Source organism: Eublepharis macularius, chromosome 3, assembly GCF_028583425.1.
Source record: "Eublepharis macularius isolate TG4126 chromosome 3, MPM_Emac_v1.0, whole genome shotgun sequence".
Taxonomy (NCBI): Eukaryota; Metazoa; Chordata; class Lepidosauria; order Squamata; family Eublepharidae; genus Eublepharis; species Eublepharis macularius.
Window position 1 is genome coordinate 88,283,299 of NC_072792.1, and position 25,111 is coordinate 88,308,409.

Here is a 25,111-nt window from a genome sequence, read left to right on the forward strand (position 1 = left end):
CTTTTTTGTATGGATTCAGTGAGTTTCCAAAAGTTGGGGAGACTTTGAAATACTCAGTGTTGCAGAGCCATAATTGGATACCAATACATGTTATAGTTGCAGTTCAGCAAAAGTTTCTCTGTGTGACCCATATGTCTATCACTCTTATTTCAGGTATCTCCACAAAACAATTTTTATTTACTCCATTTATACTTCCTTTTTTCCCAAATGGGGAATGACAGTGGCTTATATCACTTTCTTCTCCTCCATTTTATCCTGTGAGGTAGTAGGCTGACTATACATGACTGGCCCAAGGTCACCCAGTAATGTTCCATGTCAGTGGGAATTTGAGCCTGTATCTCCCATATCCTAGTCCCACACTCTAACCTCTTCACCACAGTGGCTCTCTAAAGCAGCATTTGACTGTTACCATCCTTATTTCTTTCTGCAATCCATTTCATTCTACACCACTGGTCTTTCTGCACCACCATCTTTTACCACATTTCTCAGTTCCTTAGCTAACAGGTTTTTCTTCAGCCCTCATCATCTCCATCCTTTCTCCTTTACCCCATTGCACAGTTTCTGTACCTCCTCTTTTGGCTATTTCTGTGTTATCTTCCCTTTTCTCATTGTCTTCACGAGCACACTCTGCACTACTACCTTAGAACTCCGTTCATCATCATTCATGCGCTTTTGTATTCTCTGTACCACTTTGTCATATTTATTTTGTGTTTCCCACCCCCCTCAGTGTCTCTCTCTTACCTTTTTTTCCTCTGTTGCCCTCTTTTTCTTCCTTCAGTCTGTATCTTTGCCCTGTCCCATTCACACTTATATCCCCTCCTCTTTGCTAAATTTGGCAGCACGAACACACAAGTATTTCACTCACCAAGAAATTATCGCATTGGCTTGATAGTAGAGAGCACTGGGTGGTTGCAGTGGAATACAAAAACTGACACCAGCTTTATCTCATGAGTCTAAATCCAGAACAGAAGGAGCAGTGTTGTGACGGAACAGCCCCATTAACTCATGAGCACTGCTGCTTTTTTCCCTCTGAGGTGTTTGGGGTTTACCAGTGACAGTTGCCTCCTGGCACTTACCACCCACGTGGTCCCCCCTCCAACCCAAACTTCTGTCTTGGGCCTGCTGCCACCACTTGGCCTTTGTGGAAGTTGCCTGTAGGGAGGGCCAAGACTCCCCACTCCCTTTGGTGGGCTTGCCACTTTGAGCCTTGCCTTGTGCCCAGTCCCCTGCTGCTTAGCACCCGGTTACTATAGCGATTGTTTACTTCACCTGTGCACTATTGGGAGATCAGCCAATTGCCAACATACCATCCCTACCTGTGACACCTGTTTTAGGTAGTGTGGTTGAGTAGTGGGAATCTATGTGGTACAGAGAACAGCCACCTGCACTTAAGAATTTAAAAAAGCATTAATTTTTTTAAAAAGGGAAAAATGTTCTCACTTGCACTTTTTAGTGCAGCACCAAAGCAAACAAGAGAACTCAAAAAGAAATGGGTAAAAATGCAGTTCCTCTATCCCTCCCTTTGTACATGCCTAACTTAGATCTTTTAGGTAGGCTCTGTATCTTAGAAAGTTCCAGCTTATTGAGAAGTCCTCATACCTCACCTTGTTCAGGCCTCTAGCCTCCACATGATAAATGGCTGCCACCTGCAAGAAGTCAGCTCTCAGCTCCTTCAACTTGCAGCTCTAATTAGCTAAAGAATGCTTCCTCTCTGTGCTAGGAGATTTTATTATCTCTCTTTGCACACACAGAAAAACACACCCCGGGCAGGTGAAAGGCGCAGGTCAGAGGCTTTTCATGGAGGTTCCAGGAAGGAACCTGTCTGGCATTTTATTCCTCCAAGTCTCTGTCTCCCATCCCCCATATACACACACCGTGAAGGGTACACTTTTAGCAGAAAGTCTTTTGGCCAAATCTGCACAACTAAAACCAAGGCTGGATGCTTTAGTTTATCTGGCTTTCCCTCCTCACCTTCTACCTGTTCTTAAGTAAGAGACACTTTTCAAACTGGTAATGAAGGTTTTGACACAGTCCAAATCTACAAATAAAAGCATTTCTTCACAAATGTAAGCATTGGAATTCTGCAGTCCCACTGTTAATCGGGCTTGCACAAATGACCATCTGCACAAATTTATTAAACAGTAGGGGTATAGAATTCTTTCAAAAGAAGGTTCGGTAAAGGTCCACAATCAGCCCACAAGCATTATATTGTGCTGGATGTGTTAGGGGTGTGCACAGGAAAAAAAATCGGTTGATTTGGTTCAGTAATATCAAACGGGAGGGGGAGGATTTGAATTAATGAAATACCGAATTTATTCTCCAGTTTAATTTAGTACTACTAATTCAGTAAAATTCAGCCATTGTTTCCTATGAGAAACTCAATTCAGAAATTTCTGGTGGCCAAATGTCAAATTTTTGGACCAATGTCCAAATGTCAAATTTTTGGACCAAATGTCACCAAATTTGCTGGGGACATACTCTTAACTGTCCTCTAACGACCCCCCCCCCAAGGTTCATGAAGATTTTCTTAGCTGCTAGGGTGAACTGTGCTATTTGTAAGAGATGTACATACCCAAATCAGGGGAAGGTTATTTTTTCCACTACAGGAGAATTATCAATGCCTTTTAAGATTTCTCCAATAAATTTATTTCTGGGTTCTATATACAAAGGGCAGAACAAAATATAATGCGGAAGATCTTCAGGGACTGTAGCGCCACAAATACTAAAAATGGGCAGCCATCAGTATTTGTGTATAACGACAGACTACAATGACTGAAGGTGTGGTTTGAAACCTCAGAGAAGTTAAAGGCCTTCTAAGACTAGGATTTTGGTAAAAAGTATTATATATGTCATTGACATGGCTCAGTTTACTTTTGAGCTCACTAGAACAGCTTGCGTGCTTCCAATGAGGCTCTCATCTTTTTGTGTTCCTTGTAATTCCCGGTTATGTCTGCTTTCCTTTTATTTATTTATTTATTTATTTATTTATTTATTTATTTATTTATTTATTTATTTATTTATTTATTTATAAGCCACGTTATTTCCTAGTGGGGACCTAAAGCAGTTTACATAATTCCTCTCCTCCATGTTATCCTCACAACAACCCTGTGAGGTAAGTTAGGCCAAAAGAATGTAACTGGCCCAACTTCACCCAGCAAGTTCCCATGGCATAGTGGGTATTCAGACTTGAGTCTGCCAGTCTCTCTTCATCTTCACTCATCTTTAAGATTGATCTGAAAAGCATCTTTGAAATTTTTCCCCAGTTTAAGAGGCAGCTTTCATTGTAGGCTTCTGCCTAATAGAAGATAAGAAATAGCTAGCCTTAAATTCTTTGTTTTATAATATGACCAATCCAAACTATGGTATTCCTCATTACTATGTATGGATGTGGAAGTTCGACAATGAAGAAAGCTGACAGGAATAAAATTGATTTATTTGATTTTTGGTGCTGGAGGAGAATTTTGCAGATACCATGGACAGCCAAGAGGACAAATCAGTGGGTTCTATATCAAATCAAGCCTGAATTCTCCTAAAACCTAAAATGATAAAATTGAGGCTATTGTACTTTGGCCACATCATGAGAAGACAAGACTCTCTGGAAAAAGTCAATAATGCTGGGGAAAGCAGAAGGCAGTAGGAAAAGAGGAAGACCTAATACAAGATGGCTTGACTCAATAAAGGAAGCCATGTCCTCCAGTTTGCAAGATCTGAGCAAGTCTGTTAACGATAAGACGTTTTGGAGATCTTTCATTCATAGGGTCGCCATAGGTCGGAGGTGACTAGACAACACATAACACACGCATACACACATGTCCACTGACATCAGAAAATAAATTTTCTGTATCTTTAATTAATCTTATCATGACAGAGCATTTTGCCCTCTGGATGTCTTAGTGATCAACAAGCTTTTGCACATGAAACGTGCTTAAACTACTGAATTAATATTTTTATAATTGTTTGCATATTTTTGAATAAGTATGTCAAATATTTCAACTGATATTAACGTTATGTTTTTTAAATTACCTTCCTCTCAAATATGTTCTGTAGCTTATGAAAAAGAATCTGTTACATACTCAGAGTAATCATGTGCAAATGCCAATCAATTGATTTGTGTCTTGGTTGAGTTGGATGTCCAGTCTAGTGTACTGAGGTGGGAACAGAACAGTTGGGGGGGGGTGTCCATTAGGGGTGTGCAGGGCCAGAGTGATTCAGATTACTCAAATCAGGGGAAAAATTGAAATAAATGGAATTCCGAGGCGGCAAGCCACTTTGAAATACCCAGTTCGGAAAGATTCGGGTTTGCTTTGTAAAGATTCGGCCGTTATTTTCAATGGGGAACATGCTCTCGGCTTTCCGGGAGCCTGGGGGGGGGCATTTTCTTTATGAATCAAATCAAACTTGATGGGGACCTTCTCCTAACTATCCTCTAACGACCCCCCAAGTATGGCCTCCCCAAAGAAGGTGCCCCATCCTCCTCCACTCCATAGAGAAAAACAAGGGGGCTTTCTAGGTGGCTTGGGGTGGCATTTTGCAAGCAAAATGCACCCAATTTTCAGGGGACCTGCTCCTACCTCTCCTCCCACCCTCCCTCAAGTTTCAGGGAGATTGCACTTGGGGGGGGCATTTTATGCCCCCCCAAATGTGGTTCTCCCACTGCACCATTTTATTTCTATTGTGAGGAAGACTCCCCTATAGCATGGATTGTGGATGCCAATGGCCACAGCCACAGTCCAGCTACTACACACCCCAAGCAGCCCCTCAGAACCACCTACCCCCAAAAAACTAATCACCCCTGCAGTAACTGGCCAGCCACTTTCCATTGGTTCCTGTTGCAGGAAAATACAGACTCCCACAGCAGGAACACATGGCATGTGGCATCCATGGCCATAATCATAACCCCCCTTTCAATCTACCCCCCACAGACACAAAGACACGCATCCCCAAATTCCCCACCACCCCCAGAACAGGCTGGCCAGCCACTCCCCATTGTTCTAGAACTTTTAAACTGTCTTTCCCAGGGCAATTATGCACAGGCCAGGGGTGCCACAGTGGAGGGCACCCTCTTGAGTGCAAGCTCGTCCCTGGGAAAGCACACCTGAACCACAGACACGCACCTCCAAGTTCTCCACCACCCCCAGAGCAGGCTGGCCAGCCACTCCCCATTGTTCCCTATGATGGGAACTTACCTTCACACCAGAGAATAACACACAAACATACATTGAATCAAGTTCAAAAAAATTTATTTTTTAGCTTTCAGTTACAGCATTAAAGGCACTTGACACTAGTGTCACATCACAACAGTCTCCTAGACAGTAGTACCACAACTATCCTCACATCAGAGAATCACAAACACACACACACAATTACTTGCAAAAACACTTTATTTCTTGGCTTTAAGTTACATGGCATAGAAGGCACATCACAGCATATCACAACAGTCTCCTAGACAGTAGTACTACAACTACCCTCACATCAGAGAATCACAAACAAACACACAATTACTTACAAAAGCACTTTATTTCTTGGAGTTTCTGAGCTGAGGGTGGGAGACAACATACAACAACAGCAGCACTACATTTATAACCTCCCCACCACCACCACCAACATAACCATAGTGACTCCAAGGGAGCCAAACCACAGTGTCACACATCCATTCCAACCAGACTGAACTGGGGGAAACTCTTGCAACTTAGTCCAGCAGAACCATTCTCATTTCCTGCAGCTCGGCTCTCAGTTCAGCCAGTGGGGAAAAACCACAGAGCAGAACAGTACCTAGCCACAAGCACAACACAATGGCATTTGTGGAGCACAGTTGCAGAGGTTCCCCACCCCACCCCCCACCAGCTTCATGCTGAACAAGAAACCACCTGTGAGGCATTGTTGGGATGTAGCCTTCATCATCAGCTGGCGCCCACCCACACCATTCCTACTAACCCCACTCCTTCCCCACCCCTTCAATAGGAACATTTTAACTTTAACAAAAACAACATTTTACAACATTAAACAACATTCTTCTCAGCAGCATAGCTAAGTTTAGCTGCTACTCTTGAGTTTCTTGCTGTAAGTCCCTAACCTAACCAGTCCCTATCTAACCTGTCTCTCCCTCCAGTGGCAATCAACATTTCTGGGGCCTGTTATCAATTATCAGAATAAATTTGTGCCCACAGGGTCTGTGACAGTTTTAGATTTTTTTTTCCTGTTGGGGTGGGGGAGGCCAAATTTCAGAGTGCATTCCCTTTGCCACTGAGTTCTACCCTCCTCCTGCTGGATTTCTTTCTACTTCTAAAAGTTTAATATAGGGAAGAGCGCGATTCCCCAGGTCCTAGACTCGCAGAGGATGCAGGCCACAAGGAGGGCTCACCTCGTTCACTCTGGAAGTCCACTCCTGAGAAATCAACGAGCCGAGAGTTGACCTTCAGGAAGACCAGCTGCTCAACTCTCCATGGGAGAAAATGAGAGCAATGTGGGCTGACAATGTCGCCCGCATAAGAAAGCACGCGCTCACTTTTAACTCTCATCGGAGGGCATGAGAGGAGCCACTGCGCCTCAAGGGAGAGGTCTAGCCAGACTGCTTCTTGGCCCAGTAGCTCAGCGGATCGGTGGACAGCAACTCGCAGGGCTCCACAAGGTAATCCCTGACCACTGCCTCCGCCAAATCCTCTTTCACACGACTCATGATCCCAGAGGGGCCGAGGTCCCGCAGGAGCATCTCCATCTCCATGGACATCCTGGCAGTGGCCGCGGGGGGAGCCTGCTCAGAAGGGGCACAAGAGGGACTCACAGGGCTGGGCCCCTTGCATGTCCCCTCTGATGACAGGCAGCCCCTCTTGGCCTGCCTACGCCTCACCCACACACAGAGGGCATCTCTGGCTTGGGTGAGGTTCCTGTCCTGCTCGGCGAAAGTGCCCTTAATGCACGGGTCGCACATGGTCACCAACATGTACAACTCCTGTGTGAGTGGCATTAGCCTGGCAGCTACGCCCTGCTGCAGCCTTCTCACTAGCGTGCGCACTGCTAGAACACTGTCTTCATGTGGTGTGTCTGGGTCCACAAAAGAGGCCAGTGAACTCTGGAGCGTGTGCACCAGAGGAATGACCAGACCCAGGGTCGCCATGTCAGACAAGACTGCTACAGTGAAGTCCTTGAAGGGCTCTAAAACCTCCACTGTCTGGGAGATGGTGAGCCAATCCTCCTGGCTGAACTCACCCTCCTGCTTCCAAGTGTCACTCCCTGAGAGCCACGCCTTGAGGGTGGCCTGCTGCTCCACCAAGCGCTTCAGCATGGCACAAGTGGAGTTCCAGCGAGTGACTACATCAGAGATCAGGACATGCTCCAGCATGCCAGCCCTGGCCTGCTTCTGGCGCAGTTCGTGGGTTGACTTCACACTGCACGAGAAGTGTCCCGTGAGCCGCCAACATTTCTGCAGGAGATACTGGAGGTCACGAGTTGCAGGGTCCTGGGGTTCCGGGGAGGAGACCATCCCACACACAGCTTTCTCCACTAGGTGAAGTTCGTGAGCTGCACAGTAAATGCGCTCGTGGCTCATCTGCTGCACCGCTGCCCTCATGTTCTGGCCACCCTCCGTCACCATGAATCCCATGGTTACGGTGCCCTTGCCTATCCAGCCATCCAACTCCCTCCTTAAGGTGGCCACGATGTTCTCCACCATGTGCGACACGTTGAGAACCTCAACGTGGAGCAGGGCCTTGCGGTAGCCAGCCCAGCTGTCTCCCATCCATCCCTGCCTAACACTGGACACCTCACCCCCACCCTGAAGGTCCTTGGGTTGTCACCAGTGAGCAGTAAGTGAAAGGTACGCATGCTGCACACTAGAGCTGGTCCAGTTGTCGGATGTGAAGTGCACAGTTCTCCTGGCAGCGCGGTACAACTGTGCCTTCACATGGTCCCTGGTAGCCCTGTAAAATGAGGGCACCACAGTCTTGCTCATGGAGCAGGGATCGCATACCAGGGATAGGCATCACGGAGCAGCCCCTGGAAGCTGAAGTGGCTCACCTGCTGCGCCGCTGCCCTCATGTTCTGGCCACCATCCATCACCATGAATCCCATGGTGACGGTGCCCTTGCCTATCCAGCCGTCCAACTCCCTCCTTAAGGTGGCCACAATGGCTAAGGAGAACGGCTGACCATCTACTGCTATCATATTGACGATGCGCTGCATCACCTTCTGGATCCCCCCTCTGGGCACACTAGTGCCCTGCGTACCAAGCATCTCCTGTCAGAGAGGCTTGGTGTCCCTGCCCTACAGGAATCCATGGGGGGAGAGCACCAGAGGAGGCTGCCTCCTTCTGGCTAGCTGGCAGCCGTGTGGTGCCATTTGAACTCTCCCCCCGTAGAAGCACTGCCTAGTGTTGCCTCTTCAGGTGGTTCCGCATCCCAGACATGGAGAGATGTTTCACATCCCTCCCGCAACTGATCTGTTGCCTACAATGTCAGCACTGGGCAAACTGGGGGTTCTCCATTCTCTGAAAGTGTCTCCAGATATCGGAGGTAATGGGGGCCCCACGCTGCACAGGGGAGGTGCTTACTGTGAGGTGCTCGGAGCAGACACACCGTGTCTCACTCTTGGCTGGGCAGTTGGAGATGGATGAGGATGAAGAGGCAGAGATGTGGGCTCTTCCGCCACATTCTCTTCCTCTTCCTCCAGCACCCTCTCCTCCTGCACAGCCGTGAGAGGCCTGCTGCTGGCCTCAGAAAACAAGGGAGGACCGCCCAGCAGGGGGTTTCTCCTGCAGTTCCTCCAACATCTGCCGGGTCCCTGGGGTGAGCAGGAACACAGGAAAAGTCATATGTCCCATGTCCATCCCAGGAGACACCACATGCTGCCCCTCCTCTAGCAGCTGGGTCTCAACCGCTGGAGGAGGGGGACCCTCAGCAGCAGGCCCCCACCCACTGCTAGCCCCTGCCTTAGACACCTGGGTTGGGGGTGGCCCTCCAGCAGCTGCTTCAGGAAAGAGGGCCTTGTGAACCCTCTTCCTGTCACCACAAGCCAGGCTGGTGAACGGCAGCAGCGCAGGGGAGGGCCTCCTCCACTCAGATGGGGGATAGCTGCTGCATTCCCCCTCCCCTCCACCCCTCTAGACTTACCACTGGCCTTTGCCCCGGGGCCCCTCTCAGTTTTCCTCTCACTCATACTCCCCCCCCCCTTGAGCCTACACTAACTACCAGCTATAAGTTGATTTAAAAATAAAATCTAAAGCCTAGCCCAAAGTATGAATTTATCACCCCTCTACCTATTTCTAAACTTGTTTTTTTGGCTCTGTCACTGGAGATGGTCACTTAAATCTTTTTAAAGGGCCCTATTTATGTATGTGAACTTAAACCTACACCAAACAGCTGCATTCCTCTTCAGGAATCACTCTGGCCCTAAACCCCAAGTTAAGGGAAAGCCTTTTACAAAAAATGTCTTGGGCCTGGCTCCAAGGGAGCCAGAGGTGGGCAGGGAAACCCTACTTAAGGGACTACTTTTGGGCAGCCTATTTATATTTTAACAGAACCCAACTTAACTCTTACTGATTCTTCTCCTACAGAAGCCTATTTAATGGGGGAAACTAGCCGTTCCCTAACAATTTATTTTAGAGGGCAATATTAAATGACAGAAGCCTACCACTAGCCTATCTAACTCACAAGTCCACTATTTAAATCAAAACTAATTTCTCTGGGAAACCCAAAGTAAACTTACCAAACACTACTATAACTTCAAATACAACCACCCAACCAACAGAACAGCAGTAGTAGATAACAAACCATAACTGTAAGGAACACCAACTCCAACAACAACTGTAAAATTTGCAAAACTACAACTAACAACAGTAAAAACCACCAAAACCCTCAAGCAAGCTCCCTGAACCCCAACTCCCCTACACACACACACACACACACACACACACACACAGAGAGAGAGAGAGAGAGAGAGAGAGAAGCAATACCCAAATTAAATTGAAATTAAAAACTCAGGCCCAACCACTTAACCACACAATTTAAACCAGAACCTCCAAGCAAGCCCCCTCTTAATAATACCCCCAAACAGACACACACACACACACACACACACACACAGTTGCACACACACACAGCAAAGTAGCAAAAACAAAATTAAATTGAAATTAAAATCTCAGGCCCAGCCACTTAAACACAGCAAATAAAATAAGAACCCCTGAGCAAGGCCCCACCTGAACCCTACCTAGACCTCCTCAACACACACTGTTAAAAACAATAACAGTTCCCCAACACCAGCAACAGGGAAAAAATTAAAACACAAACAGGAAACTTTTAAACTGGAAAAAACAGGAACAGGTTCACTCCCCCACACACACACCAGCAACAGGGGGGAAATATTAAAACAGCAACAGGAAATTTTTAAAATGGAACAGCCCCCCCCTCCCAAGCAGGAAAAAGTGAACTTTAAAACAACACAAAACACACACACAACTCAAACAGGAACAGTATCCTCCCACCCCCACTGCAAATAAATACCAGCCTCCCCCCTCAAACAAGTGCCCCAACCAGAAGCTGCTCACACCAACAAAGGCCCTCTCTCACACACACACAAAGAAGCAAGAACCCCTCCCCCCAATCAGATTTTAAATTAGCTTTTTAAAAACAATCCCTCTCCTTCCCACCCCCCACCCAGACAAGCAAAAAATTCCCCCCCCCAGAGAAAACCCTGTGAGTCACTGACTGACTTTCTCACCAGTCCTGCAGTCCAGCGATGACAGTCAGGCAGACAGAGAATCCTCCAGGTGAAGCAAAGTTAGTGAAGTCCTCTCCTTCTCTCAGTGAAGTCCCAGTCCAGCAGGCCATCCAACAATGGAGACAGAGAGTCCCAATGGAAGTACTCTTAAGTCTTTATGTAGGCCAAGGAAAATTGTGGGCTGGCCAAAAGGCAAGCCTCTAATTTAAATCCCCTGCTGCATCTTCTTCCTGAGAATCCGTTGGCTGGGAGGAGGATGCAGCACTGGGATTGGACACTCCTAATTCCCCCCTTCCTTTCCTGATTCCCCTCCCTCTTCCCCCTTGTATTCCCTCTCCCCTCCTCACCCCTCTCATCCTGTAAATTATGTGGGAATCTCTGCAGACTTTGCTGGCTGCTTGCATTGCATTGCTTGCAGCCAGCAAAGTTCTGAAGCAAATTCAAGCTTCCCACCTTTTTTTACAAGATGGGAAGGCTTAGGAGGAGGTTGTAATGAGTCACTCCTTCTCCCCGCTCCTCTCTCATAAGGAAGCGCGAGAAGCTTGATTTTGGCTCAGAACTTTGCTGGCTGTTTGCAGATGCGAACGGCTGGCAAAGTACTGCTCCCAACTGCCCCGAAGCTTTCTGAAGCGATCTGAATCGCTTTGGAAAGTTTTGCTTCGGTATTTCCGAATCGAGGCCACTAATGCCCCAATTCGGAAATACCAAATCTTTCCAAATTGGGTCCGATTCAGGGGTTTTTCTGAATCAGATACCCAAAGCACACATCCCTAGTGTCCATCCCTATATGTCCTTTCCTTTATCTGTGTTGAAATAATTATTACTGTGGGAAAGATTGCATTATGTTCTAGTAAACCTTATAAAAGGGTATTTTACTAGTATATTTTCATTAAAAATCTGTAACAAATACATGTGCATGCTGTTACACCCTTGTAGTATATACCTTTGTGTGTGTGCGCACATACGTTTATTTTTTGTGAAGACTGGAACTCTCATGCTCTGTCATGTCTTATTATGAAGTCTTTGTTTGAATTATTGATTCCTCATTCCAAGAGTGCCTCTCAGTTCTAGGTTATCTCTTGTGGAGGGCATTATTTTCTTAGTGTTGAAGAAAAATGGTTTTTTTCATGTTACTTAAACAAAATCCCCACAGGATGAAGTGGGTCTACATACAGTCCTTGTTTCTGGATTGCAAGTGATTTATTTTACATATTTATGCCTTATCTTTCTATCATACAATCCTCAAAGTGGTTTCTAGGAACAGATGAAATACTGTCTTTAAAAGTATTCTTACTCAATAGGTTTTTGACCACTGATGGCAGAGACTGGATTTCCTGGGCAATTGGTAGTTTGAGCAGAGTGTTATTTATTTAGGGCAGGGGATGGAAACCTAGGTCTCTGTGAGGGTTGCTCATGTTGCCATTGATGGGCTGAGCTGGCGTGACATTACCAAGATTATATTACCTGCTTCAGGCTCACAATTCTTAAAATCACTGACTAGTTTAAATTCTATCAGTAAATGGAGAAGGTTATGTTTTGGTTGCTTTCTAGTTCATAGGGCTCTCAGAGCACATATAATGTTAATGTATTCAAAGTGTTTTCAGCTTGTGAACTGTTCATTAAAATTAACCTATGAAATTTTTCCAACTGAGTCGACTGCAAAAGTGGGTTGCCAAACTGATCCTGTAACCTGGTGATTATACATCACAGCTTTTTACATATTTAAATTTTTCTTAACTTAGAGGAAGAATTTACAGAACACTTGTAGGAAGAAGCTTTATAGCTGCTGTGCTCTTGGACCTGAGGGTATTTGTTTTATTACATATTACAGATATTTTATCAGTGGCAAATAGCCACTTACCCAGTAATCTGTTACAAGTAAATATTATCCTCAGGGCAAACGGGCAAGATCCTGTTTTTTAAGATTAGGGAGTTAATTCCCCTCTGAACAAAGCATCAAATTTTTTGAATCCATGCATTGGCCCTTATATTTGTTCAGAATGAGACAAAAAATCATCTTTCAGTGCTGTTAGTGCTTCTGCAACGCTTCTGTGAGTTGATGGCAGGGGAGTTTCTCCTGACATTCACATAATTATGTGGAGAATATTTCATGAAAAACTTGTGCTCAAAAGTGTGAAGAACTAGCTGAAAGTGTTTGTGATCCCTTAAGCTCTTGATCAACCTATTATTTTTGGAGTATATAACTAAATGTGCTAAATGTAAAAGTGCAATTGATGTCTATGATCTTTAAGCATCCTATTGTCCTGAGTTTCAGAGTATATGTCTGCCTTCCATTCAGTCAAGAAAATCCAGGACTATGCTGTATAGATTTATGTGTAGATATTTAAATAAAACAACATTTTGCTCATTTTTTTTCCTTCTCCGTAGGGGCTTCACAAAGGTCAGAGTTCACATTTGGCAGGTCCTAATAGTGAACGACCTCTCTCTTCCACTGGGCCTTCCCAGCATCTCCAGGCAGCTGGCACTGGTATTCAAAATCAGAATGGACACCCTACCATGCCTAGCAATTCAGTAACACAGGGGGCTGCTCTCAATCACCTCCCCTCTCACACTGCTACCTCAGGTGGACAACAAGGCATTACCTTAACCAAAGAGAGCACGCCTTCAGGAAACACATCAGCAGTGCCTGACACAAACAGGCATTCTGGAGAGACACCTAACAGCACTGCCAGTGTAGAAGGACTTCCTAATCATGTCCATCAGGTGACGGCAGATGCTGTTTCTAGCCCTAGCCATGGAGATTCTAAGTCACCAGGTTTACTTAGTTCAGACAATCCTCAGCTCTCTGCCTTGTTGATGGGAAAAGCCAATAACAATGTGGGTACTGGAACCTGTGACAAAGTCAATAACATTCATCCAACTGTTCATACAAAGACTGAAAATTCTGTTGCCTCCTCACCATCTTCAGCCATTTCTACAGCAACACCTTCTCCAAAATCTACCGAACAGACTACCACAAACAGTGTTACCAGCCTTAACAGCCCTCATAGTGGACATGCAGTTAATGGAGATGCGTTGGAGGACTCTCAGAGCCCCATAAAAACTGACCCTCCTCCTATTGGTCACAAACCTAATTCCCAGATCATACCATCAATGTCGGTATCTATCTATCCCAGTTCTGCAGAGGTCCTAAAAGCGTGCAGGTAAGTGCTTGGTCTCCTTTAATAAAAATACAGCATTTCATGCTCCTTTTGATTTGATAAGAAAATAATGAGGTTGTTATTTAAAGGAATATGAAGCATTATACTATGAAGTAGTAAGTCAATAAATTTGCTTTGCCTCTCATGTAGAAATATACCTTATAAGAATAACAGTGTTCAGAGCAAAGATCATGTCAGCTTTGTGTTTTTAAAAAAATCTTTTTTAAAATGAAGGTTATATGAAAAACATGCTTGACAATAACTGCCAAAAATTACTTCATTATATGTTGAATATCAAAGAATTTTAAATCTGAAACTCTTAACTTTTTAAATTTATAGGTTTGTAACATAGACAATAAGACCAGGTTTCACAGCTGTTGGAGTTAGCTCAAGGAGGCTTTACACTTTTTATCCCCCCCCCCAAACAATGCGTACAGCATACCATTTTTGAAACTCAGGGAAGTTTCATAAACGTAATATAAATGTTTCACAAATGTAATATAAATGAAGTGAAGTTGGCAAAAACAGCTGGTAAAAGCAAAGCTCTACTGGGTCAAAAAGTTCTACTGGATGTTTGCAAGCCCCTGGACAATTCTGATATTTCGATCCTAGTTTGTGTGTGCATACTAATGACTCAGATCTCTTCTGTTGCATGGTCCTGCTAACCAGCATATGATTATGAAAACAATCATATTGAAGTCGTATTCTATCATGTCTTTTAACAGCTGCAAGTATATAGAATACACTGAAGTATTAGAGCTGTCTGTTGCTCTTAAAGCTTGTGGAGGTCCTAGGGAGCAGTTAGTATGCATGTATGTTAAGCAATAAATGGAAATCTTTGCCTTTTCCCTAAGTTCTCTCCCAGCTGGCACTTTAGAAACCCTGAAGGATTACTACAGAAGCACAGAAGTACAGGTTTCAAAAGGGAGTGCTCTTTGAGAAAAGGAAAGGGAGGGATACGGAGAGATTGAATGGAAGGCAGAAATAAGGGATTGCTTGTAAAGGTTTAGCAACACTGGCAGATGCATGTGTTTTGACTACAGGCTATACTTTTATATGCAAGCAGATTGATGTTACCCCTGCTAAATTAAAAAAGAACAGAGCAATAATGGAATGCTCAGGTCCATACTACTCTTTACTAGGAGTGCCAGCTACCCCTCCTTAGAAAGATTACAGTATACATTGGAATGGACAAAACCATATTAAAATGTCAGGGAAAGGTAGTTCGGATAAAGTATAAAGGCATTACAAGACTCCTAGTACTTTATAGTATTGAAATGTAGAGTCATACTAATGTGACAGCGAACTCATAGCTGCCATGCAATTGCTGTCACTATTTTAAAGTGCTGTGAAAATGCTTTGTGGTCCCAGTCCTGATTGGGCCTGTGGTTCAAAACACTCCCCCACACATACACCTTTTAACAGCCATGGGGGAGGGGGAATGCTTTAGTTTCTATCAATTTCACGATGCCTTAATCGTTACAAAACAGCAAACTTTTTTTCTACTCATTCGCCACTTGTATTCTCATTTGAAGTGTCCTAACTTGTTTAATCTGTACTGATTTGGAAAGGTGGTCCACTGCATGATGCTTATCACTGGCTTTCTCTGGACTTTGTCATGCTCTGCTATATTCTTGAGAGAGATTACCAGAACAGAACATTCTGGAGGTGTAAGGGTCTCTTACACTTGCACATTCAGTGCTTGTTTTAGGAATCGTATGTTTTATGTAATTTAGGTAAACATGTTTTCCCCTTATAAATGACTGCAGAGCAATGGGATAATTTCTGTGATTTGGTAAAAATTGCTTTGTAATTTTTTGTGTTTAAGGTTTCATCAGTGTGCATACATTATTTCCTCTATCATTACATTATTTCATCTATCATTTTCTTCATCATTATCTCACTATGGAATACTTTGAAATACAGATTACCTAATACTATATTTACAATGTAAATACCTCTAGTCTATTATAAATGCTTTATTCTTGATCCACTTCATTACAAGACATTGTAAATAATGGTAAATTGTCTCCGACCAGTTAAATGTAATTTTTGTAGCTAAGATCCAAACCCATGCAGAAAGATGGCACATACAAAGATGCTGTTTTTTCCTTGATAGTGTTCTCTGTGGAAGCCCCCACACTTGAACCATCATGCTGCTTTCCTCTTCAGAAGTATGATCTGCTGCACAGCCCATGGAAGTTAGCTTTTAACTGCACATGGTGCCATTATCTAGATTACTTTTGTGGGGGTAATGTTTCTTGCTTATAGAACTTTAGCAGGCCTTTTAACAGATATATTTCAATTGCAACAAAGTTATCATGGCAAATAATTAAAATATTAACTGTATCAAGATCCATCACTGTCTTTAGACATCAGTATAATACTATTTATTTGAATGGTCAGTTGACTGCCAGCTTGACCATGGCCAAATATTGCATAAAATCAAGAATGTCAATTTGATGGTGGGGTAATCTTTACTGTGTAATGAAATCATCTGATAGAAATGACAGGAACAAGTGTCCCTTCTTTGCTAGTCCTATAGGAGTCATAGGCTCTCTTACACTTGCACATTCGTTTCATTTAGAAACAGGAAACTGTTTTATAAAGTGTCTTCTTTCTTCTCATCTTAAACTGCATGGCCTAGATGTTCCTACAGGTTCAGCTGCTAAAATCTGAACAGGAACATACGTTCTGTAACACCCACATGTAATAAGCTAATTTTAAATTATTTTATTTTTAAATAGTAAATTATTTATTTAAATACATTTAAATTTACAATAAAATATGTAATTTTCAAATCAAATAATTGCAAAGACGTAAATATTTATAAAATTAATTTATTTTATTTATATTCTTACCAAGAGATGTATCTATGAAATGTGAGCACAGCAGGAGACGTGGTACTTTTCTGCCTGCTCTTTGAATCTTTACTGCTTGCTCCCTTGAATCTTTCAAAAAACTGATGCTGGTTGTTGGCTGAACAAAAAGCCACACTGCCTGGGGTGCTGCAGTAAAGAAGGTGAAACACTGGGCAAACATCACCTTGTACTAGTACTTTTTTTTTTTTTGCAACAGTGGAACCTTTGCTGATAGAAGAAGAAAGGGAAGGTGACTTTTACCCAGTGTCCTTCCCCCCTGCCCCCACGCGACCCATGGCTTTTTGTTCATGCAAGTCCTGGAACCTCCAGCAGCAGCCTAAGGAAAGAGGGAGGAGAGGAAAGAACTGTATTCTGAACATCCTTGCACTTGCACTTCATAGCTTCCAAGCCTATGGAACTGTTCTAAGTTTCCTGAACAATTTTATTATGAAATAATATATCTAGTAAGGGATGAGTGGTTTCTGTTACTCACACCTGTAGACTGTCCCAACGCTGCAATTACTATTGATACCAATGCTTTCCTAGAATTTGCATGTAAGTAAAGCTGTAGAGTTCTGTATAAGGTACCATATCCCACTTTCATGTTCATCCACTTCCTCAGAGCAGTTGGCGTGCTTGGACATACATGAGTATCTTTACATAGAAACTAACTTCTGAGGCCTTAGTTATTGTTGATATAACTTTATTACTGTATCCCAACTATCATATTTTGAAATTTTTAACTAAAAGAAAATGTGGATCTTATACAATTGAAGAGAAATTGATAAATTCCATAGTGGGCCTGATTTAATGATGATGGACATGACTCTGGTAAAAACTATTCCTGTTTCTATGAAATAGTAGTCAGCATGTTTAATAAATAATTGTACTTAATCTTCCTTGAATACAAATTGCTGTCTACTTTCTTCTCTGTCAGTATACTTGTTTATCCTAGAATTTTTTTTTAAATCATAGACATTTTAATGTATATCATTCAAAATCATAGAAATTTTAATGTATATCATTCTTTTTCTAGAATTGGGGTGAGAAGTTGTTAATATTGTGTTTAAGCCTTAAGTAGATATACTGAGACTACACCCTATTGATTCTTTTCAGCAGAGGTGACCATTGTGTACACTCATTCTTTTGCACCTTTAAGACTACATGAGAGAAAAGAGAACATGCATTCCCTATAATACAGGATCATTTGTACTTTTTTATTTTGTGTGCCACAATTTTAAAGTGCATGAGAGAATAACATGCTAAAAGGAAATGAGTTGATGTTGCTATTTGTTCTCCTGAAAGCAGTAGTTAACTTGCCTCAAGTGAATGGGAAGTTGAATGGAAGAGAGAATATTCACCACCACTCTTCTTGCCAGTCTTTGCTTCATGTGGCCACAAGACATAGTTGCCTTGGATAGGAAGAGAAATGACTATACATGCTCAATTGTTTGCACCATTGAAACCAGAAATAAGAGAGCATTCCTTTCTTATAATACAAGAGAATCCTTCCCTTGCATGATCAAAAAGAGTCCAGTAGCACCTTTAAGACTAACCAATTTTATTATAGCATAAGCTTTCGAGAATCAAGTTCTCTTCGTCAGATGCCTGATCAAAACTGGGCAGATACAGAAGAGGAGGGGGAAAGAGAGGGAAGGAGGGGAGTATAAATCACAAGAAGGCAGAATGCAATTAGCATAGAGGCAATCAAAACATTCCTTTGCTTGGAAATGTAAACATTTCCTTTTGGTGTGCAGTCAGTTCGTAGCAGTGAAGGTATCCAATTCCTATGTAGTATAAGCCTTCGGTAACCACAGCTCTCCCTGCCAGTTGCATCTGACAAAGAAAACTGTGGTCCCCGAAAGCTCACACCAGGCGTCACTGGGCTCCCCTAGATCACGCCTCTGTAAAGAGAATCTGTTACCTGTGATAATGTGATAACCATTCATAGTCTCTATTCAGTCCCCGCTTGACAGAGTCAAATTTGCATATGAATTCCAATTCAGCAGCCTCCCGTTGGATTTTGTTTTTGAAAGGTTTCTGTTGAACCACAGCGACCTTTAAGTCTTTGGTGGAATGTCTTGGTAGATTGAAATGTTCTCTCACTGGTTTTTGGACGTTTCCATTTCTAATGTCAGATTTGTGTCCATTTATTCTTTTGCGTAGAGGTTGGCTGGTTTGTCCAATGTACAGAGCAGAGGGACATTGTTGGCACATAAGGGCATATATCAGATTGGAGGATGAGCAGCTGTAAGAGCCAGAGACAGTGTAGTTGATGCCATTGGGTCCTGTAATTGTATTCCCTGGGTAGATATAGGGGCAGAGCTGGCATCTGGGTCTGTTGCAGGGCTTGGTACCTGTGCTGGTGACTCTGCTGCTCTACTTCCCTTGCATGGGAAGAGATATTTGATAGGCTCCATGGAATGGATTTGGGGCACATTATAAGCAGTTTGATTAGAAGTACTCTAGAACTTTTTATTAAGATATAATACAAACTGTGTTATCTAGAGCTTCACTTTGAAAATGTTGTTAATATCCGTTGTAGATCATTCTAATAGCCATTCAGCAGCCATTACTAGAGCTTGCAGAAGTCAGGTTTGTATGTCTAGGGGATAAAATGCCTGTTCTCATGCTTAATAGTCATTGGAAGAAGGACAGAGGGAGGCTGGCTTACCACTGCTGATGCCTTCCCTCACCTGGCACTGAAGCTCCCACAGAGAATTAGGGTGAGCCAAGCCTTTTTGCTGGTGCCACAGCTTGCAGTGAGGGGAGATGCTGATGTAGCCAAGCCAGCACAAGACAAGCTGTAATACCTTCTAGGGGCTGCTTCTGTCATGTGATGTTGGCAAGTAAAGTAAAATAAAAGCAAGTATGTTACAGTATCTTACTGGTTTTTATAAATGGTGAATACTACTTGACTACTTCATTTTGCATATGGAGAAAAATTGAGCAGTCATTGGACTAAAGCTCTATTAGCTGGCACATTTGATTAACTGGCAACCTTCATTCCCCATGAGTGTTGGATAAAAAAAACTTTAATATGTATTTTTAATCCCAACTTTCTACTGTATTTTGTATTCAACAAGGTGACTTAAAGTCAACCTTTTTACAACATATTTTAAAACAGAACATATGTGTGTGCCATGTGCCATCAAGTCTCCTTTGACTTATGGGTGATGCTGTGAATTAATAACCACCAACAGCCCTATTCAGATCTTGCAAACTGTAGGCTTTGGCTTCCTTTATTGAGTCAAGCCCTCTCATTTTGGTTTTTTTTTCTTTCCCTATTGTTTTCCACTTATCCTAGCAGTATTGTCTTTTCCAATGAGTCTTGTCTTCTTATGATGTGATCAAAGTACAATAAGCATCAGTTTTGTCGTTTTAGCTTCTAGGGAGAATGAATCAATAAAAAGAATACGGTATGATGAATAAGCAGAAGTATAGATAAATCATACTGGGCAGGACGCAAGCTTTCATGAACGGAGTAAGTTCTTGGTAGCAAAGTTTGTGCTGTTCCTCCAGCAGGCTCCAGAAAGCCATTTCTGGGGGTTAAAAGGGGATCCTGCTTGGGAACTACAACAAGAAAAAAGAATTAACTGTAACTGGCCTTCCTCACTCTTAGTAAACTTTTATTCAGTTGGAGCAAAAGGAAGGTTGTGGAATAGCGTAAATTCTCACTAAGGACTGAACTCTGTCAACCAAGCATATGCACCATTATTCTATTCCCTAATTTTAGTGTTGCCAACTCCACTTTGGGGGATTCATGGAAATTTGTGGTAGAGCCTGGGGAGGGTATGATTTGGGGAGGGACTTCACATGGGTTTATGCCATACAGTCTACCCTCTAAGGCAGCCATTTTCTCCAGAGGAGATGAATTTTGTGGCCTGGAGATCAGTTGTAATTCCAGATCTCCAGCCACCACCTGGATGTTGGCAACTGTGCCTAATCTCCTTGGTGTATCATTCTTTAAGAATATATCCATGGCACCTTTTGATCTAATGTTTTCAAATTCCGTTTTGATGAAATTTTCCATAATCAGTATTGGATAAAAAGGCTATCCTTCATGTTTCACATTAATTATTTTGTTGTCAAATAATTCCTTTTGAAATTGATTGTTAATAAACTTAATGTTGCAAATTCTGCAAAGAAAAAGAATAATTTAAGAAAGTAAATGCCAGTAAATATTGAAAATTCTTGATTCAAATAAACGATGGCTTTCCTATGCTGGATAATTAGTTTATTCTTAACATTTTTAATGCATAGAAATCTTGTAATTATTGGCATTTTTATAATCTTGTTTCCTTTTAGGAATCTGGGTAAAAATGGCCTATCTAACAGTAGCGTTTTATTGGATAAATGTCCTCCTCCAAGACCACCACCACCTCCACATCCTCCCCTGCCAAAGGACAAGCTCAATCCACCTACACCTAGTATTTACGTGAGTACCACCTGCATGGTTTTAATAAACGAGCTGATGCCATTTGAAAGAAAACCCCAGTTTTACAAGCTATGTTTTTCTATAGATAAATTCTGGCTATGACCCAGAGAGCCCCTTTGATGTATATGAGGTCTTGGTAGGCTTCTAATACTTTTTCTTTTGCAAAGGAACTTTGCAAAGTGCTTTTTTCTGGAACATTACTATCATCCACAAAGGATTTTAGTTCTTTTTCAAAAGCCCTATTTGAATGCAAGATTGTCACACTGGAAAATGTGTGTTGAAATTTATCTATATGACCCACAATCACTTATGTACCTGTTGGCTTCTGTCACTATATGATTATTCAAAGTAAAAATTGCCACACATGTATCTACAACTATTAAAAAATAATGTATTTATTATTATGTACCTTAAAACCCAGATTCAGGGAATGTACATCTTGAAAGGCTCTACAACTGTTTTATAGTTTCTGTAATTTTTGTTTTCTGACTAAACTGTTGTGCCATAGAAATAAGCTGTATACAGCTGTTTTTCTACAACCTCCCTAAAACAAGTGAAAGCATTTTTTTTCTTTTGGGTGAATTACTTAGTTTGGTTTTGTGATTTTTAATGCAGAATGCCAGTTTAGAAACGTTATAAATTGAATTATTTTTGTAGAAAGCAGAATTCTAGCTATTTGAGAGTTCTGCAATAACAACACAAAATTAAGGTACATGATCAGTTAAGAAATTCCTTGATGGTTACAAGCATTTGTAGATTCCTAAACTAGACAGCTAAACAGAATCTAGAAATATCAATAGAAAAATATCTTTAGTATTAAAAATATGTACAAACTTACTGTGATGTAATATACAGTATTGTGACTTGTAAAGTAGCAAAGTCATAATTGGAATATAATATTGGTGAAAGGATCCATCAATAATTAAAAAGTTTCAATTTTTCTCTAATTTCTTATATCCCATTTTACTATTATAGTTGGAAAATAAGCGTGATGCTTTCTTCCCACCTTTACATCAGTTTTGTACAAATCCCAACAATCCTGTTACTGTAATTCGTGGCCTTGCTGGAGCTCTTAAATTAGGTAAGTTTGATTAAATATTCCAAGTAGATATTTTTCTTTCCAGGAAACATTTAGAAGCGTTGAAACCTTTTAAAATGCTTGCAATTCAATTATACCGTGTGTTTCTATGTTTATATTGCAGCCTCCTCTGGTCTATTTAATTTTCCTAATTCCAACCACCCAATAGATCTCTAGCAGTGTATATTTACAAATTTGATTATTAAACAGTTCAGACTGTGGGTGTGCAATCTGGTATTATTGGCCTGATACAATGTCTGATATTTCTTGGATTGGATCATAGTATCTGATCCCATGAAATGCTTTTCCAATACGAATAGTTTTCTCCCAATAAATACTGGAAATATATCCCATCCATTACGTAGAGTGCCCCCCCCAACAGATCAGCAGCATATCTGCTCTTTACATTTTAAAAGCCCATTATTTTCAAGGAAGACCTGGCTGCCTAGAGTTCAGACTAAGGTATGAGGAAGAGAGAGTCTTCCTTCTCCCTTGCTGCTCCTAGTGCGAGCGATGGAGCCCACAGCTGGGCTGGCTGTTATTCTGGCCACTGAAAATACCTCTATGAAATTTAAAAGGCTGTTATCATAGATATTGAAAATAATGGTCCTTTAAAGTTTCAAGGGCCAGTGTGCCGTGGACTAACCAGAGGCCAATATTATATTCCTCTCCCTCCCTCCCTCCCTCCCTGCGTTTGCTGCATATGTTAGGGAAGAGGCTTTTGCAAAATTATCATTTTAATAATAACAACAACAACAGCAACATTCAATTTATATATTTTGTATGGGAAAGTCAGGAAGGGCAGTTTTGGGAAGATTTTTGGGACTGCTTTCCAGAACAATAACAATACTAATATTTAACAAAACCAATAAAAATACCCATCTTGGCTTTCCATATTGAATGAAAACAATAGTTATGTAAGTGCACACCCATAGTTAAAATTCTTCCTTTGCCTCTTTTTCTCTTGATATTTGTAGAGAACATCTATACAGTCTTGCTGATAGATTTTTAAAAAAATTACCAAACATTTGTTGAGTTTCCCAAAAGGATGTTTTCTGGAAACATCTAGATGCTAAAGATAAAACTAGTACCTTTATACCTTTAAACAGTGTATACATTGATGTTTGATGTACATTGCATCGAAAGGTATAGTTGAATGGCACATGATACAGTAACGTTGTTGGAGCTAAGCAGACGTTTGTCTGGTCTGTGCCTGGATAGACCTTGAAGGAACCCAATATGTGCACTTAGAATTACATAACAGGAAAAAACCCATGATTTATAAACAGTACTCGAGAGACAACTATCATTAAATATCCTTCTGTTTTTTAGATCTGGGACTCTTCTCTACTAAAACATTGGTAGAAGCTAATAATGAACATTCAGTAGAAGTAAGGACACAGCTGTTGCAACCGTCGGATGAAAACTGGGACCCTACTGGAACAAAGAAAATATGGCGTTGTGAAAGCAGTAAAACTCATTCTACTATTGCTAAATATGCACAATACCAGGCTTCCTCATTCCAAGAATCATTAAAGGTAAGTAAGCCATTGTAATTTATTTACCGGTTTTAAAGCTTACTTATCTGCTGTTAAAGATTTGACTCTTGACTATTGTTTTATATTAGGCACAAATTAACGTTTAAACGTCTGCTCTGCAGCAATAGGTTTTTGAGAGATGGTGAGTTATCTTAGTTAAAGGGTTAATATCAAATAAAGCCATTTGAAAAGGTTGCTTCTGATGGTAGAAAAATTATGACTGTGGTTGTATTCCTTTGCCTAAGAAAATCTGTGGATACTGACTTTCACTTTGAGTCTTAGTTAGAAGGGGGAAACTTGTTTTAAAAATTAGCTACTGCATCCTGTTTTCCATTAGGTTATTTCCATTTCATTTGCAGTATTGAAGATCATGTCTTGTATTGAATTTTTTTCTGTGTGTGCTTGATTTTGGTTTCAAGTACTAATTATAAGCATAGTCTTGGAACATGAATTCCAGAGAGATCTGAAGAAGTATACAAGTCCACTGATCTCTGTGGGTGAGACATCTGTAACAAAAACAGTGAAAAGCAATCTTTGCTTAATACAAACTATTGTCATACATTGTGTTTACCTTAGAGATCATGTTACAGCAATAAAATGAACAACATCTGCCAGGAGCACCTAGCCTAGACTTGCATATGGAAAAAACCTAATGAGCAATAAGATAAGCAAAAGGTGATGACAAAAAAATGGAATAGAATTTGGACTGTTTGGGTGGGTGGGTACATTCTGAGCTCTTACTAGTACATAGTTGGGCTGATCAGGGACACAAATGGGATTTTTCTAGATTGCCAGTGGTGATGGGGGAAATGGGATATCCACTGAAGATTTCCGGCAGCTGGTTGGAGAAGGGAGCCAGCATTGTATTTTCCCAGATCATTCCAACACTGTTGGAGGGTGGGGGCTGCAAGAAGCATTAAGCCTCACTGATTCTGAGGGCCAGAAGGTAAGCTAGAAAGATCAGAGAATGCACCAAAAACTTTATGAAGACTAAGGATTGTGGTCCATGTCTGGAGCCTCATATATTCATGTAATAAAATAGAGAAGTGACCACTATATGTGAAAGTTAGGACAGATGTTAGATTGGTTGTTGTGGGTTTTCCGGGCTGTATTGCCGTGGTCTTGGCATTGTAGTTCCTGACATTTCGCCAGCAGCTGTGGCTGGCATCTTCAGAGGTGTAGCACCAAAAGACAGAGATCTCTCAGTGTCAGTGTCACAGTGTGGACCAGTGACCTGCCAACATCTTTCCCACACTGTGACACTGAGAGATCTCTGTCTTTTGGTGCTACACCTCTGAAGATGCCAGCCACAGCTGCTGGCGAAA

General features: G+C 41.9%; 1 protein-coding gene across 2 annotated transcripts in view; it reads left to right on the plus strand.

The window, feature by feature from the left end:
• Positions 1-25,111, plus strand: part of KDM6A (lysine demethylase 6A) — a 307,417-nt gene that overhangs the window by 230,680 nt on the left and 51,626 nt on the right. For both annotated transcript variants that reach the window (XM_054973328.1, XM_054973329.1), the window contains 4 exons: positions 13,099-13,874; positions 21,041-21,170; positions 22,146-22,251; positions 23,581-23,786. In XM_054973328.1, the coding sequence (XP_054829303.1) occupies positions 13,099-13,874; positions 21,041-21,170; positions 22,146-22,251; positions 23,581-23,786 (1,218 nt within the window). The remainder of the gene's footprint in view (positions 1-13,098; positions 13,875-21,040; positions 21,171-22,145; positions 22,252-23,580; positions 23,787-25,111) is intronic.